The sequence below is a fragment of the Tubulanus polymorphus genome, chromosome 6, assembly GCF_964204645.1.
Source record: "Tubulanus polymorphus chromosome 6, tnTubPoly1.2, whole genome shotgun sequence".
Taxonomy (NCBI): Eukaryota; Metazoa; Nemertea; class Palaeonemertea; order Tubulaniformes; family Tubulanidae; genus Tubulanus; species Tubulanus polymorphus.
Genome location: NC_134030.1, coordinates 16,259,133 through 16,281,362, shown reverse-complemented (window position 1 = coordinate 16,281,362; position 22,230 = coordinate 16,259,133). Strand labels below are relative to the sequence as shown.

The 22,230-nt window shown below is 37.6% G+C and overlaps 2 protein-coding genes across 3 annotated transcripts in view; both read left to right on the top strand.

Annotated features, from left to right (window-relative positions):
* Nucleotides 1–22,230, top strand: part of LOC141906837 (angiotensin-converting enzyme-like) — a 65,367-nt gene that overhangs the window by 13,087 nt on the left and 30,050 nt on the right. For both annotated transcript variants that reach the window (XM_074796266.1, XM_074796265.1), the window contains exons 6-7: nucleotides 20,869–20,966; nucleotides 21,203–21,375. In XM_074796266.1, coding sequence (XP_074652367.1) covers nucleotides 20,869–20,966; nucleotides 21,203–21,375 — 271 coding nt within the window. The remainder of the gene's footprint in view (nucleotides 1–20,868; nucleotides 20,967–21,202; nucleotides 21,376–22,230) is intronic.
* Nucleotides 636–3,718, top strand: LOC141906838 (uncharacterized). Its single transcript, XM_074796267.1, has 6 exons — nucleotides 636–834; nucleotides 1,338–1,433; nucleotides 1,710–1,778; nucleotides 2,588–2,699; nucleotides 2,850–3,343; nucleotides 3,426–3,718. Exons 3-6 carry the CDS (start codon nucleotides 1,713–1,715, stop codon nucleotides 3,465–3,467), a joined length of 714 nt encoding a protein of 237 aa, XP_074652368.1. The 5' UTR covers nucleotides 636–834; nucleotides 1,338–1,433; nucleotides 1,710–1,712; the 3' UTR covers nucleotides 3,468–3,718.

The following is a 22,230-nucleotide window of genomic DNA, read 5'->3' as shown; positions in this document are numbered from 1 at the left end:
CAGTGCAGAATTGGGCACAGTCAACCAGTCTTGGTTGATGCTGGACATCATTTTTTTAGTTAATTCATGACGTAATCGGATTTAACATCCTTATAATAGGATTCTATCGCATAATTTCATAGTGTTGTACATGCCCAAATAAACTCGAAATATCTTCACCAAGAATCTTAGTGTCTGATGTACCACAGTTGTACCACAGTTGGTTACACTAGGATCGTAGAGCGACGGACATCACTGGTGGAGACAACCACTGCCAGTGCTGGGTGAAGAAATATCATAAACTCTGGAAGTTATGAACTTGGGAACTCATGAACCCAAGGTGTCGTCTCAGGGCTTCCATATATGGCCTCCATACCTGAGACGACATCTTGAGTTTATGAGTTCCGAGTTAACTAATAAAGTAATAATAAATTCATTTTATTGGGTTTAGGGAATATGATACGATTTGTCGATTTGATACTCGCAAAATTATTTCAATGAGACGACCTTGAGATGATCGCAAAGCGAGAAAAATACCGCAAAATACTGTCCGTACAGTGTCGCCCCCCTGTGTTATTTAGCCGCATTACACAATTTGACGTTACGCTTACACATTTTGGCGGTGTACTATGACATTTTGTCAAAGTACAGACAAATAGACGAAACGCTGATTTTTGGCGGGAATGGCCGCCCATAAACGTGCTTTTATCTTCATAGATTGCGCATTAGTGAATCACTGGTACCAACATGGACGGCGCACTGCCGCTGGAATCCACATAAATTAACTAAAACAAAGAGAGTCCACTCGCTCTAGTCTAACCTCACCCTACAGCTAGCTGAAAGTCCATTAAAATTGTTAGTATACTGAAAAAAGATTCAATTATGATATAATTGTTTGTTGAGAAATTTTATTATGATATATCAGTATGTATATTACTAAACCGTTCACAACCACGGTGGCTCGAGGCAAGTCCCAATTTAATGTCTATGACATTGATGATGCCTTTCATATGGTGGCTGATTCGGGCCATGTAATAAAAAAATCACAAACGTTACAAATTTTTTTTTGCGGACGCTTAAAAGTCGTTTTATTGCGCGATAAAACGAAAATTACCACGTTAAAACGAGAAATTACAGCGATAAAACAAAAAAAAGTCGTTTTATCGCGCGATAAAACGAACTTTTTCGTTTTATTGCCACGTTAAAACGAAAAATAGCGCGATAAAACGAAAATTTCCGCGATAATACAAGAAAAAGTCGTTTTATTGCCCAATAAAACGAGAAAAAGTCGTTTTATCGCGCGATAAAATGAACTTTTTCGTTTTATTGCCTCGTTAAAACGAAATAATTCTTTTTAGTACGTTTTTTCTTCAACAAAAAGTTGAGTACGTCCTCATTGTGGTAACTGATGTGGAACGCTACACTCGACGCTTGCTGGGAATGTATGCACCATAGTAAGTAAAGCATACCATATAAGCCTACGGCTGTGCCACATTTGGGGTGTTACGTCGGGTGGGGGGGGGGGGAGGGTCGGCCGGGACTAGTAACTGACCCACTTTTGAAATTTAAGTCCCGCTTATCTTACGAGGTCACACTTCTACTTTCATCGGGTAAAGTGCAATGTGGCTCTTTCGCTGCAAATAGCCCATACATATATTATTGATCTGGTTTAGTGTCACAGAACTGCATTAGCCTTGATGTAAGCTTGCAAATATAACCTTTCTTTCTAGAATATGTTGGATGAAATCCTGGAAGAATTAGGTATGGGTTCCCTCATACCTATTTTTCGTGAAAACAAGGTACGATATAGGCCATCTAAGTTGCACCCGCTGGGGCAGTACATATGGATTCCCTTTTGATTCCGAAGAAAGGGAAGTTGAGCGTGTGAGTGGAGTGCTTCAATACGCAGGTGTCCTCTAAATCCGAGGGTCTTCAAAATACGGGTGATGCCAATTTACTTGCTACACCAGGTGGTCCAGTTCCACAGTTCCGGGTTAAGATTTGACTCAGAGTTAACTCATTGAAAATGAACAACTGTGGAACTGGGCCCAGGATCCAGTTCCACAGTTGTGAGTCACAAGAGTAAAATTTGAGTTAAAATCAGTGCATTTTCATTGTTTTTATTCGGAATCACATCTAAACTCATCTGTGAAACTGGATCCACGTAAATGAGGTACATCTCTATTTAAGACAATATAATGCCTTTTTCTTAATTTGGCACATCCGTGGGCGACAATTCCCTGCATGACCTAATTTTTTTTTCACTTCGTATAAAGCCAAAGATATTTTCGCGCCGCGAAGTCATGCGCCAGAATGTCAGTAGATTGCCAAAAAGTCTCGTATTATCATTTTTCATTTCTAATCAAACTTTTTTTATGACCCTTTTGAATGAGACTTTTTGGCAATCATCCAATACAGTGTAAAATATATACAAAAACTATATCCATAAAAGATGCTTTAGTTCCATCTGTGCTGGTCCTTTTGAGATACCGGTATTAGGCTACCTACTACCAGAACTGACTGAGCTAGGCCACCAGTCTGCCAAAATAAGTTGAAATAGACTGATTACTTGTGATTTCAAGAGATTTCTAAATTTCTACTTTTTCAGATTGAATTGAACGATATCCCTCTCTTGACTGATGCAGATTTTTCGCGGTTAGGTGTAACGGCAGTGGGAGACCGCCTGAGACTTCGACATAAGTGTCGAAGTACGGAACATGGTAATTATTATGAAAATATAGGACTGTGGCCTTTTTGGAGCGTGATCCATCCATGCACCTTTAAATGTTAAGTGAATTTTGTATGGCTTATTTGAATAAACGCCGGTATTTGTATCTTTTGCCTGTACATATGACAATTTTTTTTCATAGAATGGGATAGCACAAATAGCAGTATTAATGGCAGCGCAGGCATACTCAATAGATTAAGGACTTCGCTCAAAAAGAATTCAAAAGCTACATCCAAGCTCAACAAGAAAGGAAGTACCGGTCCTGAATCGAAACTAGAGAATAAAAACGCATTTAAGAATTCTCGTCGCATTAAAGTTGGTTGGAAGCACTACAATTGTTCCAAGAAATGCTTTGAACTTGTGCCCCAGTCGAAAGGTGGCGGGTCACATCCCATCGATGTTGATAAGTGTTTGACAAAAACGGAGCTACATAGAATTTGTTGCAAACTATTTCTTCCATCTGGTAAATCAATAGCTAAGCAGTTGCGTCTCAAAGACTTAGATATTTTCTTGGCAAATTTCACTGGTATGGAATTGCCTGATACGCTTTCATCAGGAGAGCAGTTTACAGTGAATGGTTACATCAGTCAGCATTGTTCTTTAACACAAGTGCCTAGAATATACTTGCACACAAAGGTAAGTTGCATTTTCCGGCCCAATTTGGACATTTTGTACTTTGTCCTATAAGCTAAAATTTTGTTTTTCTTGGAATATTCAGAATATAGATTCGGATGATATGGACGATTCAACCCAACTGTGAAGTCAATGTATATGTTATATGTAAAGTTATTTGTTTGTATAAAGTGTAACGGTAGTTGGTCGTTCTTTTGTTCGTTCTCTTGTCAGTATTCCAGTATTCTGTAGTATTGTGCTGTATTGTTGTTGTTGTCTGGTATTGTTATTTTCCCGCCTCAAAGTTTATTGGCATATCCGTTTCCGGGTTACTCCCGCATTTTGTGTAATATTTTTGGCACTTGGTCGTTGGAGCTCCTCGGAGTATCAGTGCTGGTCTGTGTGCTTGCTATATTGGAATCTCCCTCAGTCGTCATGTAAGTTTTGTGCAAATTTATATAGATTGATTATTGTAACTGTTTAGAACATTTCCTACCCTTATAATATTTGTTTTTGTAGAAACGTGTTATATTCGTCGTTTGTTTTTGTCGTCGTAATTTGAAAATAAACGCATCAATGAGAAGTATCTACTGACTTCGTTTGTCATTTGCAACACTGTTTATGACGTGGGAGATGGCATCACTTGACGAGAAGGTTAAATCGAGAGCGGGTTTCAAGGCCAACGTCACAAAAAGAAGCAACATCCTTCGGAAGGCGTTAAAAGAAGGGCTACCGTATGATGATGTAAAGAAATTAATCGACGACGTTACACAATCGTGGGAAAAGTTCGAAAACGCGCACGACGCCGTTCATTGTCTGTATATCGAAGATGATGACATTGAAAATTCATATATGTATTTCGATCGGGAAGAGAAAAAGTATCGCGAGTTGCTAGAAAAGGCAACCAAAGTTCAAAGTCCTGTGGTTTCGGATTCCGTAGCTGCGTCAACAGGCAATAGTGATAGTGATCTTGCTGCGATGGTAAAAAGTCTAAAACGAATGGCTTTACCACAACAGGAAGTGCCAATTTTCGGCGGTGATCCGATTGAATATTGCTATTTCGTAAAAGCTTTTGAAAATATAATCGAAAGTAAAACCGATTGCAGTAGCCAAAGGCTGTATTATCTAATGCAATATACGCGCGGTGAGGTGAAAGAGTTAGTGCGAAGCTGCATGGAGCAACCACCAGACATCTGGTACTCAGAGGCGAAGCGTTTGTTGAAAGAACACTACGGTAACAATTATATAATTGCATCAGTACTTGTTGATAATTTAATTGAAGGCCCGGTGATAAAATCAGAAGATGGTCAAGCTCTCCATAATTACTCTATGAAACTTATAAGTTGTAAGAATACTTTGGGTGAAATAGGCTACTTAAGTAAGGTTGAAAACCCAGATAATCTGCGCCGAATTATAGCTAGACTCCCTTATGATTTGCGTAAAAAATGGCATGTCAAAGCAGATTATATCACTACGTTTAATGATCGCGAAATTCGACTTGACGATATTTCTAATTTTGTTCAATCGGATGCTAGAGTGTTAAATCATCCGGTTTTCGGTAAGCTTTCCGATGGTTATAAAATATCCGATTTAAGTGGTCAAAGCTCTTTATCCAAAGGCGATTATCGAAAACCTAATAATCCAGTCGGTCAGTTGGGCCAGCGTAATTTTGCTATCAGCTCGTATAATCAATGTATGAATCGTAATCAAAATCAACGAGTTAATCTCGATACTGTTAGAACACCCAGTTCTACGGTTTGTCAATTGTGTTCAGTTAGTAATCATTGTTTGTAAAAACTGCTACAAATTCAGAGGGTACTCATATGACCAGAGGGTTAAGGTATTGAAGCAGAAGCGGTTATGTTTTTTATGTTTAGGTCAAAACCATATCGAGCAGCAATGTCAAAGTAGGGAATTCTGCGAAGTATGTCACAGTCGACACAACACGCTATTGCACAGATACACTTTGTCGCCAAACGTTGTCAATAGTAGTTCTGTACCTTGTATGAATCGGCTTACGGAGGAATGATTCACCACGTTAATCGTAATTCACCACAGCCATCGACGGCAACTGGCAATGTGACAGATAATGGGCAAAGTTTATCTGCAACCAACCAGTGCGTTAAACAAAATATTACACGTCGCATAGGTTTGCCAATAGTGCCAGTGAAAATCAAGGGTTGTGGTGGATTCGAATTTATTACATACGCCTTGTTAGATACCGGCAGCACCTCTACATTCTGCAAAGAAAATCTGATAAAAGATTTAGGATTTATTTACAGTGACTTGCGTCAAACTAACCTATCGTTATCAACTTCGACAGAGGCTGACAATCTGACTCAATCTTACGTAACTGACTTGAAAGTATCGGACTTAGATGGAACATGAAATACGGAATTGACAAATGTATTTTCGAGACCTTCTTTGCCTATGTCTGAGAAAGACATTCCCAGACAGTCCGATTTAAACGGATACTCGTATTTAAGCGGTGTTGTTTTAGCTGACGTCAATGCTTACGTTGGGCTAATCGTAGGTAATGACAATCATCACGTGTTGGAGCCCTTAGAGGTCATAAGTAGCACCAACGGAGGGCCCCACGCTGTCAAAACTATATTTGGGTGGGCTGTCAATGGTCCTCTTGGTGGGAGTACATGTGTAACCAACAAAATGGCCTTTAGCATAAAAAGAAACGAAGATAGACGCGACAGCGAACTGACGAGACAATTTCAGCTATATTGCGACTTAAAATTCAATGATCGAATTTCGGATGATACTAAATGCATGTCTCAAGAAGACAAACGGGCTTTAGAGATTATGGAATCATCCGTCACTCTAACATCGCTTTACATCGTTTGAAAAGTTTGAAAAAACGTTTTCTCAGCGACCCCAAGTTGTTGAAAGAATATGCCGATTTCCTTGATGACATGATAAAATCTGGATTCTGTGAGAAAGTTCCTACAATTGACTTAGATCGAGACGACGGTATGGTCTGGTACCTACCACATCACAATGTATATCACCCTACAAAAAAGAAAATCAGAGTCGTGTTTAATTGTTCATCGAAATATTTGGAATTCTCGTTGAACGATCATCTTCTTCAAGGCCCGGACTTGACGAACTCCCTGCTTGGAGTTTTGACAAGATTCAGGCAAGAAAGAATAGCCTTTATTGCGGATATTGAAGGAATGTTCCACCAAGTCCGATTGACGCCGTCGTTGTGCGATGCCTTACGGTTTTTATGGTGGACGAATCGTAATTTAGACGCTAATCCAGATGAATACAAAATGCGCGTGCATCTTTTTGGTGCAACATCTTCGCCTTCTTGCAGCAGTTTTGCTCTTCGAAGGTGCGCATTGGACAACACAGAATTATTCGATGCTACTGTAACTGATACCGTTCTGCGTAATTTTTATGTAGACGATTGTTTGAAATCCGTCGGGACTGTTCACGACGCAGTAAGACTTTTGAGCCAATTGATCGAAATTTTAGCTAAAGGGGGATTTCGGTTAACTCAAATTTCATCGAATTCTCGACAGGTACTTGAAAGCGTGCCAGAGACCGAAAGGGCAAAAACGATAAAAGATTTAGATTTCAATATTGAGCAACTGCCTATGGAGCGTACTCTTGGCGTATTATGGGATATGGAGTCTGACTCTTTACTTATTCGAGTTAAAATCGACGTTCCCAAATGTTTTGAAATCTTTCTCAGTTTGTATCAAAAATATTGCCAATTTCTGGTCCTGGAGTCCTGAAAAATGATAAATTTACAGCGCAAAATCGTACAAACGTGTCAATTGTACTTCTAAACACTTTATTTGCGGACCAGTTTATGAATTGAGCCTGGGCCATAGAGCGCTATATCCGCCTGTGATCTCGACTTTCAATTTATTACGTAAGCTATTCGTGGACAAAATGCGGCCGGCGCATAATAGAAACTTCGCTCTATGTATTCTTTCATTACCGCCGACAAAGAGGACCGATATTTCGCAAATTGGATTCGGGAGGTTTAAACCTCCCAAGGTCAAATCACTAAAATTGTGACCTTCGTGGAGATTATCTAAAAAGCCGATGGTAATCAAATTTAGCAGAACTTTTTACCCAAACGTTCAATGGTTTGAAAATCTTTCAATGGCATTCCTAAGTATTTGATGTAAGTTGAGAAATCATAAGATATTCATAAAACAATGGACTCTAAAACCTTAATCGTTAAAGAGTCCCTGATATAAAAAAAAAAACTTCGCATAACGAAGAAGCAAAAATTCGAATCTGATTCATCTGTTTGGAATTGATTCTTATGAAATGGAAACAAATGCGTGAACACTACTCATTGATTCGTTCATTATTGTACAATATGTTTTATTTGTTGACTGTAAGATGTTGACATTATGTCAATTTCATTCAATTTACTTTGCGGCTTTACAACGGCTATTTCACTGGTTCTGCGTGATGAGATAATTCTGATTAAAGTTATTGTATTAATTTCTATATGTATATACGTAATGATACTCTTTCTGAATAAAAGCTGCACGTTATTGGAATCCCCACCATTGTTCTCTACAATGTACGTTAATCAAACTCACGATAAAACCAGAGCCAAAACCATGGACTCAAAAACGAAGAATCCGTGGTCAAACATGCAATTCTAATTTCCCCGTTAGTTCACTGATGCCGTCAGTTTCTATCGAATGCAAGGATTCTAGCCAATCAGAAAGGCGCATGTACACATCCATTGGCATGTTAGTTATAGTACAAGTTAGACAATAATCAAGGTTCGAGCCAATGTCAGTATCTAGAATATGTTCTTTCATCAAGTACAAATAACTCGGCAGTAGTCAGTTAGTTGAGTTTGTTTGACTTGTTTTGTATTTCATCAATCAATCTATTTCATTTTATTATAAAGTACCATCTAAACGCTTGAATTGCTTATAACACGACCAGGTATGAATTAGAATAGATCGGCTTAATATTTCGAATGCAAATTTGCCGATTAAGCAATCGGAAATTCGAAGTGCTTGAGAATTTTTTCAATACGCACATTACTTCGAATAGCGATAAGTTCATTGACACATGTGACAATTGTTTTGTTACTTTCGATAGCGAGTCGAATAAGCTATGCGACAGCTAACGACAGCACAATCGCAATATCAACAGAAGTTCATTTTATCCTACACGATGAGGCTAAATTCAGTAAAATCGATCGTGTTCTGAAATATATATTTTCCTTGATACATTTTGTTTATTGTAGCGATTCTATGCGGTTTATACATTAACCTACTATACCATATTGACCGTTTTCAAGAACCCAAAAATTACAATTTTCTGGGAATCTGTTTTTTTTTCAAAAACAACCCAAACCCGAAATTGTGTACAGTTAGTACGCAGCGTATATACTGTCGGATTAGAGAATATTGAAAAAAAACTTGGAAAAAGTTCAGTGAAGGAAAATAAGCTCAGCAGTGACAAATTGTCATTTCATCCCCTTCACGTGATTAATTGATGTCCAAATATGTTCTACCGTGAAAACTCTGCATTTAGCGTCAAACGAATTTTTGTATACGTATCTCAGGATGTATGCTCTTCAAAAAGGTAGCCTATTAGGAAAAAACTTACCCGGTAAAATCCTAATTTGTCCTAAACGATATTCCAACTATTATTTTGTTAATTATTCAACTATCATCACTAACTGGGTAAGTTAGTTGAACTTACATAAAGATATTTCATTAGGGACACTTCAATTTCATACCATTCAATATCATAAGGGAACAAAATTCTTTGAAACTTTGTAATTCTTAAGACTAGGTTTTGTTTCCGAAATTTACTAAATGCACCAATTCTAATAATTCACTCATTGAAGCTTCTATACATAAGAAGCGAAAGCTCGTGCGTCGAAATAAATAGGTTAACCTTTAAACTACTACTCGTCTCTTCATTTAAATTCAAATAATATAAGTCTTTATTGATTCTTTTTTGTTGGAATATGCATAACTTTTTCTGGGCAAATTTTTATATTCTGTCGAGTCATGGACTCTAAAACGATTTAGACATTAAAACGTTTTAGAGTCCATGGTCAAGGTATTTTGGCTATAACGAATATAACTAACTCCCTGGGGCAACGATGTGGCTGATGAAATGATCTCTCCCATTGTAATCCCACCATTTAATTACTCATTGTATAACAACTCTCACAATTAAGCCTCGGACTCTTAAACGAATTATGAGTGCATGCTTTAGTATAGGCTCTGATATAGAGCATATTGTCTTGATTTAGAACATGTATGCATAAACTCTAGGCTGCAAAGAAATACGTTTTCAGCGGCTCTAATCGAGTTAAATCTTTCGTGATAGATTAACACAGAGAGGCGGCACCCAATCGCTGCTTATTGATATTAGGCACAAGCCACTGTTAGGTTCATTAGTAAAACTAATATAGAATGAATAAGTGAGGAGGGAAAATGTATAAATTAAGTTTATAAATGAATTTATAAAAATTTGGCATGCATCGGAGTGCACTTAAATTGGATTATTACAAAATAACTCACCTCAAAATTTATGATATTGTTTCATTGATATTTATTACTTTAAAGCAATTCACTTTAAGAACTTTGGTCAACAATAAGTCTGACCTGCAAATCAAATCATCGGGAGACAAAATACTGTTTCAACAATTATATTGTTTATACATTCCTAATCTTAACCATTCGCCATAAACCTACTGGATTTAGGGCCTGGGGCATTTTAGATGGTTGTAGGTAAAAATCCCCTAGGTAAAATCCTCACTTGGCGATTTTTCAAGAACATTTGAAAGCACGATATTTATTCAAACATATTCATCCACAATACAACTGCAATATATCTGAACTGTGCATTGAACTCTTTTGTTGAAATAAATCTTTAAATAAATTCATAGAATAAATGAAATTAATGAACTTTTTATTCATACTATCTTTTAATTCGAACTAAATAACTCTTTTTAACTTGTGGTATATTTCACTGTGCTGTGCGATAAAATATTAGAAATAAAGAACTCTTAATTTGGAATATCTTAACTTCGAGCTTGTAATATATTTTAATTGGCGATGAAATCTTTTTAACTTGCGAGCTGCTTGCGAGCGATGTGAACTGTGCGATAACTTTAAGCTTTATTTAAGTATTAATGAACTGTTAATTTGTCGTATTTCCTAAATTCATTTGTACAATAATAAGTATGCTTATGATATGGATTCGATTTACGTATCAATATTTTCATGTTGACGGGGGCCGGATGATGGCTAATAGCATTAGCCGAAACATTGCTCGTAGAACATTTGATATTTAGCTGAATTCATTGTGGGATTTGTCTCGTTATTCACCATACACGGATATCGTGTATTTCTTCTCATTTTCATGTTGGTTTTGAACAACTTAAATTTTGCGATTCTAATACCTTATTAACTTTAGATGACAGTAATACCTTCAATTTACATGTAAAATATGATTACTGCTGAAAGTGTAATAAGGAATATATATTTACTCCAGTGACAATATTTTGATTCAAAGATTTAATTAAATCATCTAGTCTGAGTCTGTATGGTAAAACTTCTGGCTAACCAAGAGCTAACCGAATACCGGTAGATAGATAGATAGATAGATAGATAGATAGATTTATTGCTCACAAAATTTACAAATTTGCGAAGAGCAAAAGCCAGTTACAAAATACATTATACAAATTACAGACAATGAAAATTGACAGTACATACAATTGGTGGGCATATGTATGCAAAAAGTGCATTATCTGGCATTTATGCACTTAGGTAACAAAGTATCTTAAACATTTCTGTATATATAAAATGAGGTTTTTTAATTTCACGCCAGTTGTACAAAATAACTCTTTAAATTTATGCGATGTAGGGTTGTTTATATAATATTGATTGACATACTTCTTGCGCTGGTCATTGAAAAAAGGACAAATAAATATAAAGTGAAATTCATCACATACAACTCCCATATCGCACTTAGTACACAGCCTGTCTGCTCGGGGTATACGATTATATCTCCCTTTTTCTATTGAGAGGGGGTGGTTGCAACATCGGAATCTACAAAATGATATCCTTAGATGATCAGGTAATTCAGATAAATAGTTTTCAGAGCCCCATTCAGTTTTAAAAATTCTATACGAGTCGGCAATATTAGAAATCTTACATTGGTTATCCCAGTTTTGAACGTATTGGTCCCTCAGTCGCAAAGAAAGGCTGTGTGCTGCGTAATCAGGATTAGGGGGTGTCTGGTCGTGCCACAAGTTCCCAAGACCATTTGTTTCTAAGGTTGTGCGGACAAAGGATATCCAGGGGTTCGAATTGCCATTTTCATGCGATTTGAGTAATATATGATACATGTCAGAGGACAGTTTGTTGCTGTTTAAAAGCTTGGCCCAAAATTTTATTATTCGACATTTAACCGTTAATTCCAACGGATATCGGCCTAGTTCGCCATATACAAACATGTATGGGGTAGACTTTTTCAGTTTGAGAATGTATTTAAAAAATTTCAATTGTATTTTCTCCAAAATTGATATGTTCTCTATCCCCCAAATCTCACATCCAAATGTAAGTATCGATAGAACCATGCTGTCATAAAGTTTTAATGCTATGTCAATTGCAAGAGAATGTTCTTGAACTTTGTTCAGTACGTAAAAGGTATACAGAAGGTGGTCGCTTGAAAATTAGTTAATTTACGCAACAGGAATCTATCTTGATTTCAAGGGCACTTCAATTAATCGTTTCAATAGTGACCACTGTAAATTAGCCAGTAGTTTAAATGACCGAATTCAATCAACCGATTCGTATCCTAAGAATGAGAATTGTATCTAACCACAGTAGTTATTCCTCATCAAACGTTCGGTCATCATATTACATCTATACATCATTACTATCATCTTCAGTTAATAGAAGTGCAATAAAATCTAGAATCTATGAGTTGAGTTTTTTTGAACATAATGAATTGTGTTGATTTTATGTTAGTTAAATGAAATATTTGGAATATTTTACCGGGGGATTTTTACTTTGGGGATATAACCTAAATTATTTTATATCATCGGTTTTCATTTAGAAAAAAAACAACTATTAATCTTAACTACACTTATATTCCTTTTGGAACATTAAGATTCTTTCATTGAATTTAATATGTTATTTCGTACAATAGTTCATCACAGTGCGTCATTCACGCTTAAATGTACAAAACTTCTTTACAGAGTTCAAAATATAAACCAACAATCTCATCTCAAGCATGTACTAGCGCTGACGCTATGGGATAAAACCAAGTCTCGATTCATTGCCTAAAATGTGGGTACATTCATTCAAATCAGGACTACGCTTATATGAATATCTTGCATGATATCATTTTACAGGGTGTCTCATAGGCCTGGTTTTACTTGTACATTGTCATCAATTAATTAAACATCCCAAGTAACTTCTTTATTTACTTATGGCTTAATCACTGGTATTCAATAGCTAGTCGGCTATAGAAAGACTAACCCGATAAAATTCCATTAACCGTTCGTCCAGAGTCGAACACTCAGGCGTTAATTCGCAACGATTTTAAAGAAAGAAAATGATTGCATGAAATCTAGTTTTCGTATCAATCGGCGTCCAATCTCTTAAACCAATCTAAACACAGTAGTGTAGTAGTTTGTGTCTATTTGCTTTTGCTGATGTCATTTAACATAACAATGGAAATGTATTCGTTTATTTGGAAATTATATGAAGATATGGAGTAATCATGTGACAAATCAAATTATTACTGCAAGGCAAAACATAGCGCACTTCAGATATATGATATGGCCTTAAAGACTTTTCATATATTAACAGTCCATTTTAACGTCTATTGATATGAATAGTCCAGTTTTGATATGACTGTCGCAACAGTTGGAATAAAACCTATGAAATCTAGGAGCATTTATCTCATGAAATTTAGATTTGAGATAATTGTATTGTATTGTATGAGGATTAAACATTTCAATGGCTGGTGATTATTTGTGATTAAGTAATCAGTGAGATGGACTGTTGATGTAGCCCTGATTGAGGCACTCGGGTCAAATAATATTTTTAGATAAAACAGTGCATTTGTTAAAGCAGAACACATGATTTTAAACTAAATACAAGTAACTAAACCGTTAATTTTCATTCCTAACTTTTCATCACTCCCGATTATCAAAAATAATTCAACAGTTTGATTAACGGATAGTTGCAGTTAACAACATTTCTATCTGATAGAGAAGGTATACAGGTATACAGAGGAACAAGAAAAGAACATCCAACTAGACACTGAAAAATCTTCGGGTTTTTTACCAGGGGCCTTTACCTTGGGGTATATTTAACTAGGGGATTTTTACTGAAAGGGACCTTTACGGGGCGAGTTTTTACCCGATCACATCGATTATTGAATGACATGTTCGTTAAAATCATGACAAAAACTGGCATCACTGGTACAATTTGCTAATTTTCGCTATTCGGGTGGTTCTGTAGATTATTGGCTATACCGTTGGTAACTGAGTAGCTATTTGTATCACTGATCGGACTGTGAAAATATAGCTTTGACAACACCACAACTGGAAATGAATCAAATGCAATATTTTACTCGAAAACGAGCTAACCATGGAATCAGTAACGTTTTTTTTACAGTCCATGGCTGAAATGACGCTATTGAAAAAATCAATGAGAAATACTGCCTCCGATTTTTATGAGGAAAATGTAGGAATGAATTCCGAACAGAATCAAATCAGGTTGTTCTTATTGGTATTGTGTATACATTTCATTCAGTAGATATTTCAAGTAATTCGTGTAATTAGGAAAAACTCGATCCAATAATGGGTTTTTCTTTCGGTTTTAAGTAATATTTACAACTTACCAAATATGGACTACATGGTTTGACATTAAAACCAGTGAGCATTATGGTATCAAGTTCAACCCAAATTGATTACGATCGGCCTTTCGTAGAATCTCCCTGAAGGTCACAATTTTAGTAAATTGACCTTGGGAGGTTTAAACCTCCCGAATCCAATTAGCAAAATATCGGTCCTCTACGTCGGCGACAATAAAAGTACCTTGCGCGGAACTTTCTATTGTGCGCCTGCCGCGTTTTGGGCACGAGTAGCTTACGTAATCTTAATTGAAAGTTGAGATCACAGGCAGATATTGAGGTCTATGGCCCACACATAACATCATAAATTGGTCAGGAAATAAAGTGTTTTATGGTATAGATGACACGTTTGTACGATTGTACACTGTAAATGTATCATTTTTCAGGACTTAAGGACCAAAAATCGGCAATATTTTTGATACAAACTGAGAAAGTATCAAAACATTTGAGAACGCGTTTTGTATGACCCTATCGTATTTACTTCACCTATATCATTACCCGTAAAATCATTGTTACAAGAGATGTGTAGGATTTAGTTAGGGTGGGATGACATAATTCCCGCCTGGTGCGATGAGTTTTGGTTGAAATGGCTAAAAGAATTACCTAGTTTAGAAGGTTTACGCATCGGTAGATGTTTTAAACCATCAGGCTTCGATGATCCAATATCCGCTCAGTTACATCATTTTTCTGATGCTGCTGAGATTGGATACGGTGCAGTTAGTTTTCTGAGGTTATTCGATGGCACGACGGTGCATTGTAGTTTCGTGCTCGGTAAGTCTAGAGTGACGCCTCTGAAAACCGTGAGCATTCCACGACTTGAGTTGGCCGCTGCAGTTTTGTCAACGCGACTCGACGGCATGATACTAAAAGAGATCGACATACCTATCGAAACCTCATATTTCTGGACGGACAGTACAGCAGTCCTCAAATATATTCGAAACGAGGATAAACGGTTTCAAGTTTATGTAGCAAACAGGGTGTCAGCAATAAGAGAACACTCTAAACCATGCCAATGGCGCTTCATCGATGGCTGCCTCAACCCAGCTGATGACGCTTCTCGCGGTTTAAAGCCAACTGAACTTATTAACTCGTCGAGATGGTTAATGGGACCAGAGTGTCTTTGGAGAGATGAATCTCAATGGCCCAAACAGCCAGATGACGTGAATTTTGATATAGACCCTTCCGATCAAGAGTTAAGAAAGACGGTTAACACGGTTAAGGTGGACGAAGACCATCTACTTAACTCATTTAGTCAATTTTCTTCTTGGTACAAACTGAAGAAATGTGTAGCCTGGATCCTAAGGCTCAAATCTCGACTATTGAGTAGAGTTCGCAAAATCGACTCTGTGGTGAAATCCAATCGTATAACAGTTTCCGAGTTGAGACGTGCAGAGAATGCGATATTAGGTTACGTACAAAAACGGTACTACCCTGACGAATACAGTCACTCTCTTAAAAGGACAAGTTCCCTTATCCCGTTAGATCCTGTCTTGGTTGACGGACTCCTTTGTGTAGGTGGCCGTCTAAGGCGCTCGACATTACCAGATAAACGTAAACACCCAATCATAGTTCCAAAAAATAGTCACCTATGTACATTAATTATTGATTATTATCACAGAGTGTATGCGCATAGGGGGTGTGAGTACGTCTTATCAAACATTAGAAAGAAATATTGGCTAATTAACGCTAAATCGGCTATTAGGCGTAGATTAAATGCCTGTATTACTTGTAGGAAACAAAGGGCTAAGGCTGTAGGACAAAAGATGTCTGACCTACCAGAAGATAGGGTTACTCCGAATTTACCCCCATTTACAAACGTGGGGATCGATTGCTTTGGGCCGTTTCTCGTCAAACGGGGCCGGGCGCAAGTTAAACGTTACGGTTGTTTGTTTACGTGTCTCACCTGTCGGGCTATTCACATCGAAGTTTGCCATTCTTTGAGTACCGATTCATTTATTTGTGCACTCCGTCGGTTTATCAGTCGACGCGGTAACCCCTTACGTATCAGGAGTGATAATGGTACAAACTTTGTTGGAGGCCAACGGGAGTTAAAAAAGGCGGTATCCGAATGGAATCAAGATCAAATTCACGAGTTCCTTTTGCAGCGTGAAATTGAATGGGTTTTTAATCCACCAACTGCCTCACACATGGGTGGTGTGTGGGAGCGAATGATTAGGTCAGTGCGCGAAATTTTAAGTTGCGTATAAAGTGAACAAATCGTAGATGATGAAGGTTGAGTACCTTGTTCTGCGAAGTGGAATGTATTGTAAACGGGCGTCCACTTACTGCAACATCGGATGACCCCAACGATTTAGACGCACTATCACCTAATCATTTGCTCTTACTTCGATATGGGCCTGATTTACCACCTGGGAAATTTACGGATATTGATAATTATTCGTGAAAACGTTGGCGCCAAATTCAATATCTCGCTGACGTGTTTTGGCGTAGGTGGTCAGCAGAATATTTGCCGCTACTCCAGAAACGTTCAAAATGGTTTGAGTCGCGTAAAAACCTCTCGGTAGGAGACTTAGTCTTAATTGTGGATAATCAAGTCTCACGAAGTTTATGGCCTATGGCACGTGTACTGAACACATATCCAGATAAAGAGGGTCACGTTAGAAAAGGAGAATATTCCGTTTTGGCGCCCCCGCCAAAACGAACTTTCATTTTGGCGCCCCCGCCAAAACGAACTTTGGTTTTGGCGCCCCCGCCAAAACAACGAAAAACGTCCAATTTTCTCTGAAAGTTCGTTTTGGCGCGCCAAAACGGAGAAAATTCCGTTTTGGCGCCCCCGCCAAAACGAACTTTCGTTTTGGCGCCCCCGCCAATACGAACTTTAAACCACGTAAAATAATTCTATATATACGTAAAATATTTTCATTTATGCAAATTTATACAAATTACACACAAGATCAACGCGCCAATTTGAAAAATAATTTTACTGTGGTTGAATGCTTGTTTTGGCGGGGGCGCCAAAACGGAAATAACCGCGCCAAAACGAACTTTTCTTTGTTTTGGCGCGCCAAAACGAACTTTCAGAGAAATTTCGACGTTTTTCGTTGTTTTGGCGGGGGCGCCAAAACGAAAGTTCGTTTTGTCGAGGGCGCCAAAATGAAAGTTCGTTTTGGCGGGGGCGCCAAAACGGAATATTCGTTGTTTTGGCGCGCCAAAGCGAACTTTTAGAGAAAATTGGACGTTTTTCGTTGTTTTGGCGGGGGCGCCAAAATGAAAGATCGTTTTGGCGGGGGCGCCAAAACGGAATATTCGTTGTTTTGGCGCGCCAAAACGAACTTTTAGAGAAATTTCGACGTTTTTCGTTGTTTTGGCGGGGGCGCCAAAACGAAAGTTCGTTTTGGCGGGGGCGCCAAAACGGAATTTTCTTTGTTTTGGCGCGCCAAAACGAACTTTTAGAGAAAATTGGACGTTTTTTTTCGTTTTGGCGTTCTGGCGTTCTGGCGCCCTCATTTACATACCAGGAATTTTACGCTATGGCCCTTATCAGCCACCATAATTTTTCGTTTTAACGTGGCAATAAAACGAAAAAGTTCGTTTTATCGCGCGATAAAACGACTTTTCTCGTTTTATCGCGCAATAAAACGACTTTTTTCTCGTTTTAACGCAGTAATTTTCGTTTTATCGCGCTATTTTTCGTATTAACGTGGCAATAAAACGAAAAAGTTCGTTTTATCACGGGATAAAACGACTTTTTCTCGTTTTATTGCGCGGTAAAACGACTTTTTCTTGTTTTATCGCGGTAATTTCTCGTTTTAACGTGGTAATTTTCGTTTTATCGCGCAATAAAACGACTTTTAAGCGTCCGCAAAAAAAAATTTGTAACGTTTGTGATTTTTTTATTACATGGCCCGAATCAGCCACCATACTTTCACTTGCATCTTCATCCGCAAAATCCCGAAGTCTTTCAAGGTCTAAACACTCTGTATGTAGGCTCGATCATTGTTTTCGTCGTCGTCGCTGCCGTCGTCGTCGGTCGTCGTCATCATTATTATTATAATTATTGACTTCATCGACCTATATCGACGAAGTCTTCATAATGGTCAGGAGACTTTTCCGGAAATGACTTGCTCACAAAATGGCTTGCATGTTAACTCGTCTTTTGTGCCGTACACTTTCGTTATGGGATTAGTACCATTTAAAACGTTACCTGACAAAGATAAAACGGTAATTAAGAAGATAAAACCGCGAAACGTTCCAGTTACGCAGTAATTAGCAGTCAAAGTTCGGTATTTTGTCACGAATATATGTTCCATCCGGAAAATGAATACCTTCATTCTGCGGTGATCACGTGGGCTCTTTCGGCTTATCACTGCTCTTCAACGGGGTAGGCCGCGGCCTGCGTGTTCGCGCTTGTGACGTTATTGTGAGAAAGCTGCGTTCTGATTGGATGTTGAGGGAATATCAGGGAATACCCTCAGCAGCTCGATTATTAACTCGAAATTCGACTTATTATGGCGAAATTCGACTTATTGAGTCGAATTTCGAGTTTTCTTTTCATGTCGAATTTCGACTTAATTTCGACGAATTTTGTGTTATTTTCATGTAGACTGATTATCTCGAAATGACATAAAAATAACTCGACATAATTACCTCGAAATTCGACTTATTAAGTCGAAATGCGATCGACTTATTAGGTCGAATTTCGACTTATTATGTCGAATTTCGAGATAACAAGTCGAAATTGTGAAAAAAATATCTCGTATGTCACCTAGGAGCTTCCGTACCATTTTGACGTCCTGGGTAAGTGGAGTTCATGTTTTTTGCTGAATATGGTAGAATTATCTAATGTAATGTAAGGATCCAGTTAAGTATGGCAATGCTGGGTGGGTCCAATGTTGATGGAATTCTGACTTTGATTTATTCCGTCAATGTCTTAAGCACGCAAAATTCGAAAAGTAAATTAAACACCTGAAAACACTAGTGGTGTAGTTAGCTGGTGTTTTCTGTCGATTTCTAGCGACAAACCGTCATTTACCTAGGCTAATGATTAACAGAGCTACGCTGCATCGATATCAAAGTATGCAGCGTAGTTGCATGCGATTTATTTTCAACCGCATTTATGTGCCCATCTAATAATTATTAATTATCAAATTCAAATTTCAACTTAATTAATACCGCCTGGGAGACGATCTGCTCTCAGTCGCATATAGGCCTATGTAACCATAAAATGAGTAAAATGTTTTCCCTTTTTTTCAGATTAATTGTTCTCAATCTCTGCTTCAGGATTCCTGCATAGGTGAGGTTTTTTCAGTATTTCTGTCATTTAAATATGGGACGGGGGCAAGTTATTGTGACAGTTGTCGTAGACTTGCATGGTGTTGGGGGGGGGGGGGGGGTGAATGATTGGCTTGGCCGGGCGGGAGCGTCTGCCCAAATTTTCTGTTTTGATTAGGCAGAAAATAAATTGGTACATTTCTATTGTTTCAGATTTGTCAAATGGATGTTGAATGATACGTACAATCCCTATCTAATACACTAGACAGTGGTTTCAATTCGTCTATACTACAGCAAACACCGCTTTCCTCGGAAGAACTTCAAAATTGATACTCCACCGGAGGAAAGGCATTTCCTCTCTGAAACAACCTAGTGGTACCAGCACGTGCAGTAGTGATAGATGGGACATATAATTTCCCTCAGACCGCACATTAAAAAAAAGTTAATACAATTCAAGTCTCAATGGACTCACTGTTCATCAACAGCTTGTCGGCAATTAAACTGTTGTGCGTTTTCAAAAATATCGATAAGCAGGTCGATTTTGACCTAATCACATATGTTTCATTCAGCCACCTATCTTCACTTCAAATGCAGAATGTTTATTTTGGTGTGACCATAGAATTTGTCTTACAAGTTAGTCAAAATGTTCAAGCTTATTCATACTTTTTTATTCATACTTGAAGTCCTAATAGCAAAGGCAGTCTTGTTGATTTTTTTAACTTTAAAACAGGTCCTTAAGTAAAATTGCTGTGTGTTTGTAATGACGAATAATGTGTTATAATCAGGACTTTATGTAATGATTGCTTTTCGTTGAGAGATTTTATATTGCAATATTTTTGAAAATGTTTTCAGTAAAGTTCGAATAAGTTGGACAACTATTTTTCGTCTTCTCCGTGAAGTTATTGCCGTGGCTGTTATTCATCTGCATTTAAGAGGTATTCACTCACTGATAATGCAGTTTGACTGAAGTGGTTGGATAGAGCATCAAACATAAACCTCAAAAGGAATTACTTGTGAAAAACTTCAGCTCATGTGGATCTTTGAGAAAATAAGCCCCGAAAACAAGAATATTTTAAAATCAAGACAGTATTGAATTCTAAATTACATTTCAGCACAAGTGGTAACACATATATTTGTTATAAATGTAAATGTATTGATACGTTTAAAAACATTGATCCAGCCTGCCCGGCGAGGCGGGACCTGTTCCTTTTCCCAAACTGGAACTTCCGATTATCTCGACGAAGTCTCAAGGTCCGTGGACCTCTTGTTATTATTATCATTATTTATTATTATTATTATTTTTATTCTTATTATCATTTTTATTATTATTATTATTTTTATTCTTATTATTATTATTTTTATTTTTATTTTTATTATTATTATTATTATTTTTATGTCAATATGAACTGAATTTCTTTATCTAGGAAATATGTGGAGTCAATCGTGGCTGAACATATTTGATATCGTTACTCCATTTCCGGATGAACCTTCGTTGGCTGTTAGAAAACAAATGGTTTATCAGGTAATCGATTATTCATGCAAATTCTTTACGCATAACAATGTGAATTTATCCGTCCATGAACTTCAGCATGAACCTACGCCTGGGACATTTGATTAACCATCACCATTGGAAACAGCCCGAGAGTCCGACGGTTCACAAGTACGAAGGTTCACGAGTCCGACATTTCACGAGTGAACCGTCGGAATCACAAGGCAGCTGCATAATGATTGTTGCATAAGATTACTTTATTTACGCAGAATTACACCGCTCTGAGAATGTTCCATTTATCAGACGATTTTTTTGCATCACTCGGCTTAGAAAGGATGCCAAATGAATTCTGGAATAAATCGATGATTGAAAAACCATTAGATGGTAGACCTGTAGTCTGCCATGCGTCTGCCTGGGATTTCTACAATGGTATAGATTTCAGGTAGGTCAATTCCTCAGTTCGGGGCCAATCCATTCCGAGGGACACATCTTTTCTTTCGATGAGATACCCGTAATACACGATAGTGCCGATCGGACTTATGGTACGAGCAGTCATTATATTCCAGACGCAGTTTTCATTCTTACTACATACCAGTTGACAGTACGTTAGTCGAGACAAATGATAAAACAAGTATTTAGTCTTCTTTTGGTTTACATATTCTATACTGACTTCGTAGTTGTTAATTCTGCGTGCCAACAAGTGATCTAAATGTCTGTCTTCGTTGAGACCTAAACCCCTTTTTTTAGGGTTGATGACCTGTTTCCAAATCCAAAATCGTAGGAATCATGAATGAGAATATCGTGGAGAAGAGGTCATTGAATTTATACGACAGATGAAACAAATATATTAGATAAATGAGCAAATAAGTTAATCACAACATTGGAGCTTATATCAGGTGGATTTAGTAGCAAAAAAAAAAAAATCGTCGAATTTGGATAGAAGTTAGCTCGGAAATGAATTCTGTCGACGTAACAAGAACAACGGGAGATGGAACAAGAAAAGTAGAAAACCATTAAGGAGAGGGCAAAAAATTAAATATTTCGATCGCATACGACGAATGAACTCAACCCTCTTTTAAAGTAGTGTGATTTTGAAACGTCAGTCGTTAAATATTAGGCCGCAAAAACTGACGTTTCGTGTGAAATACGGGTTCGCGCGAAGATAGAGACACTCTATGGGCAAGGCAATGAGCAACGAGTCCGATAAGTCCGATCAGGACTTACCCAAGTAGCCATAAGACAAATTAAAAAGATAGAGACGCGCACTTCGAGGAAGCCATAACAGTATACAAACCAT

Excerpts from the sequence above, each read along its gene's own strand:
- LOC141906838 (XM_074796267.1), top strand. The coding sequence starts at position 1,713 with ATGTTGGATGAAATCCTGGAAGAATTAGGTATGGGTTCCCTCATACCT. Across the intron at positions 2,700-2,849 it reads GTGTCGAAGTACGGAACATG|AATGGGATAGCACAAATAGC; the intron begins GTAATTATTATG and ends TTTTTTTCATAG. Across the intron at positions 3,344-3,425 it reads GAATATACTTGCACACAAAG|AATATAGATTCGGATGATAT; the intron begins GTAAGTTGCATT and ends TGGAATATTCAG.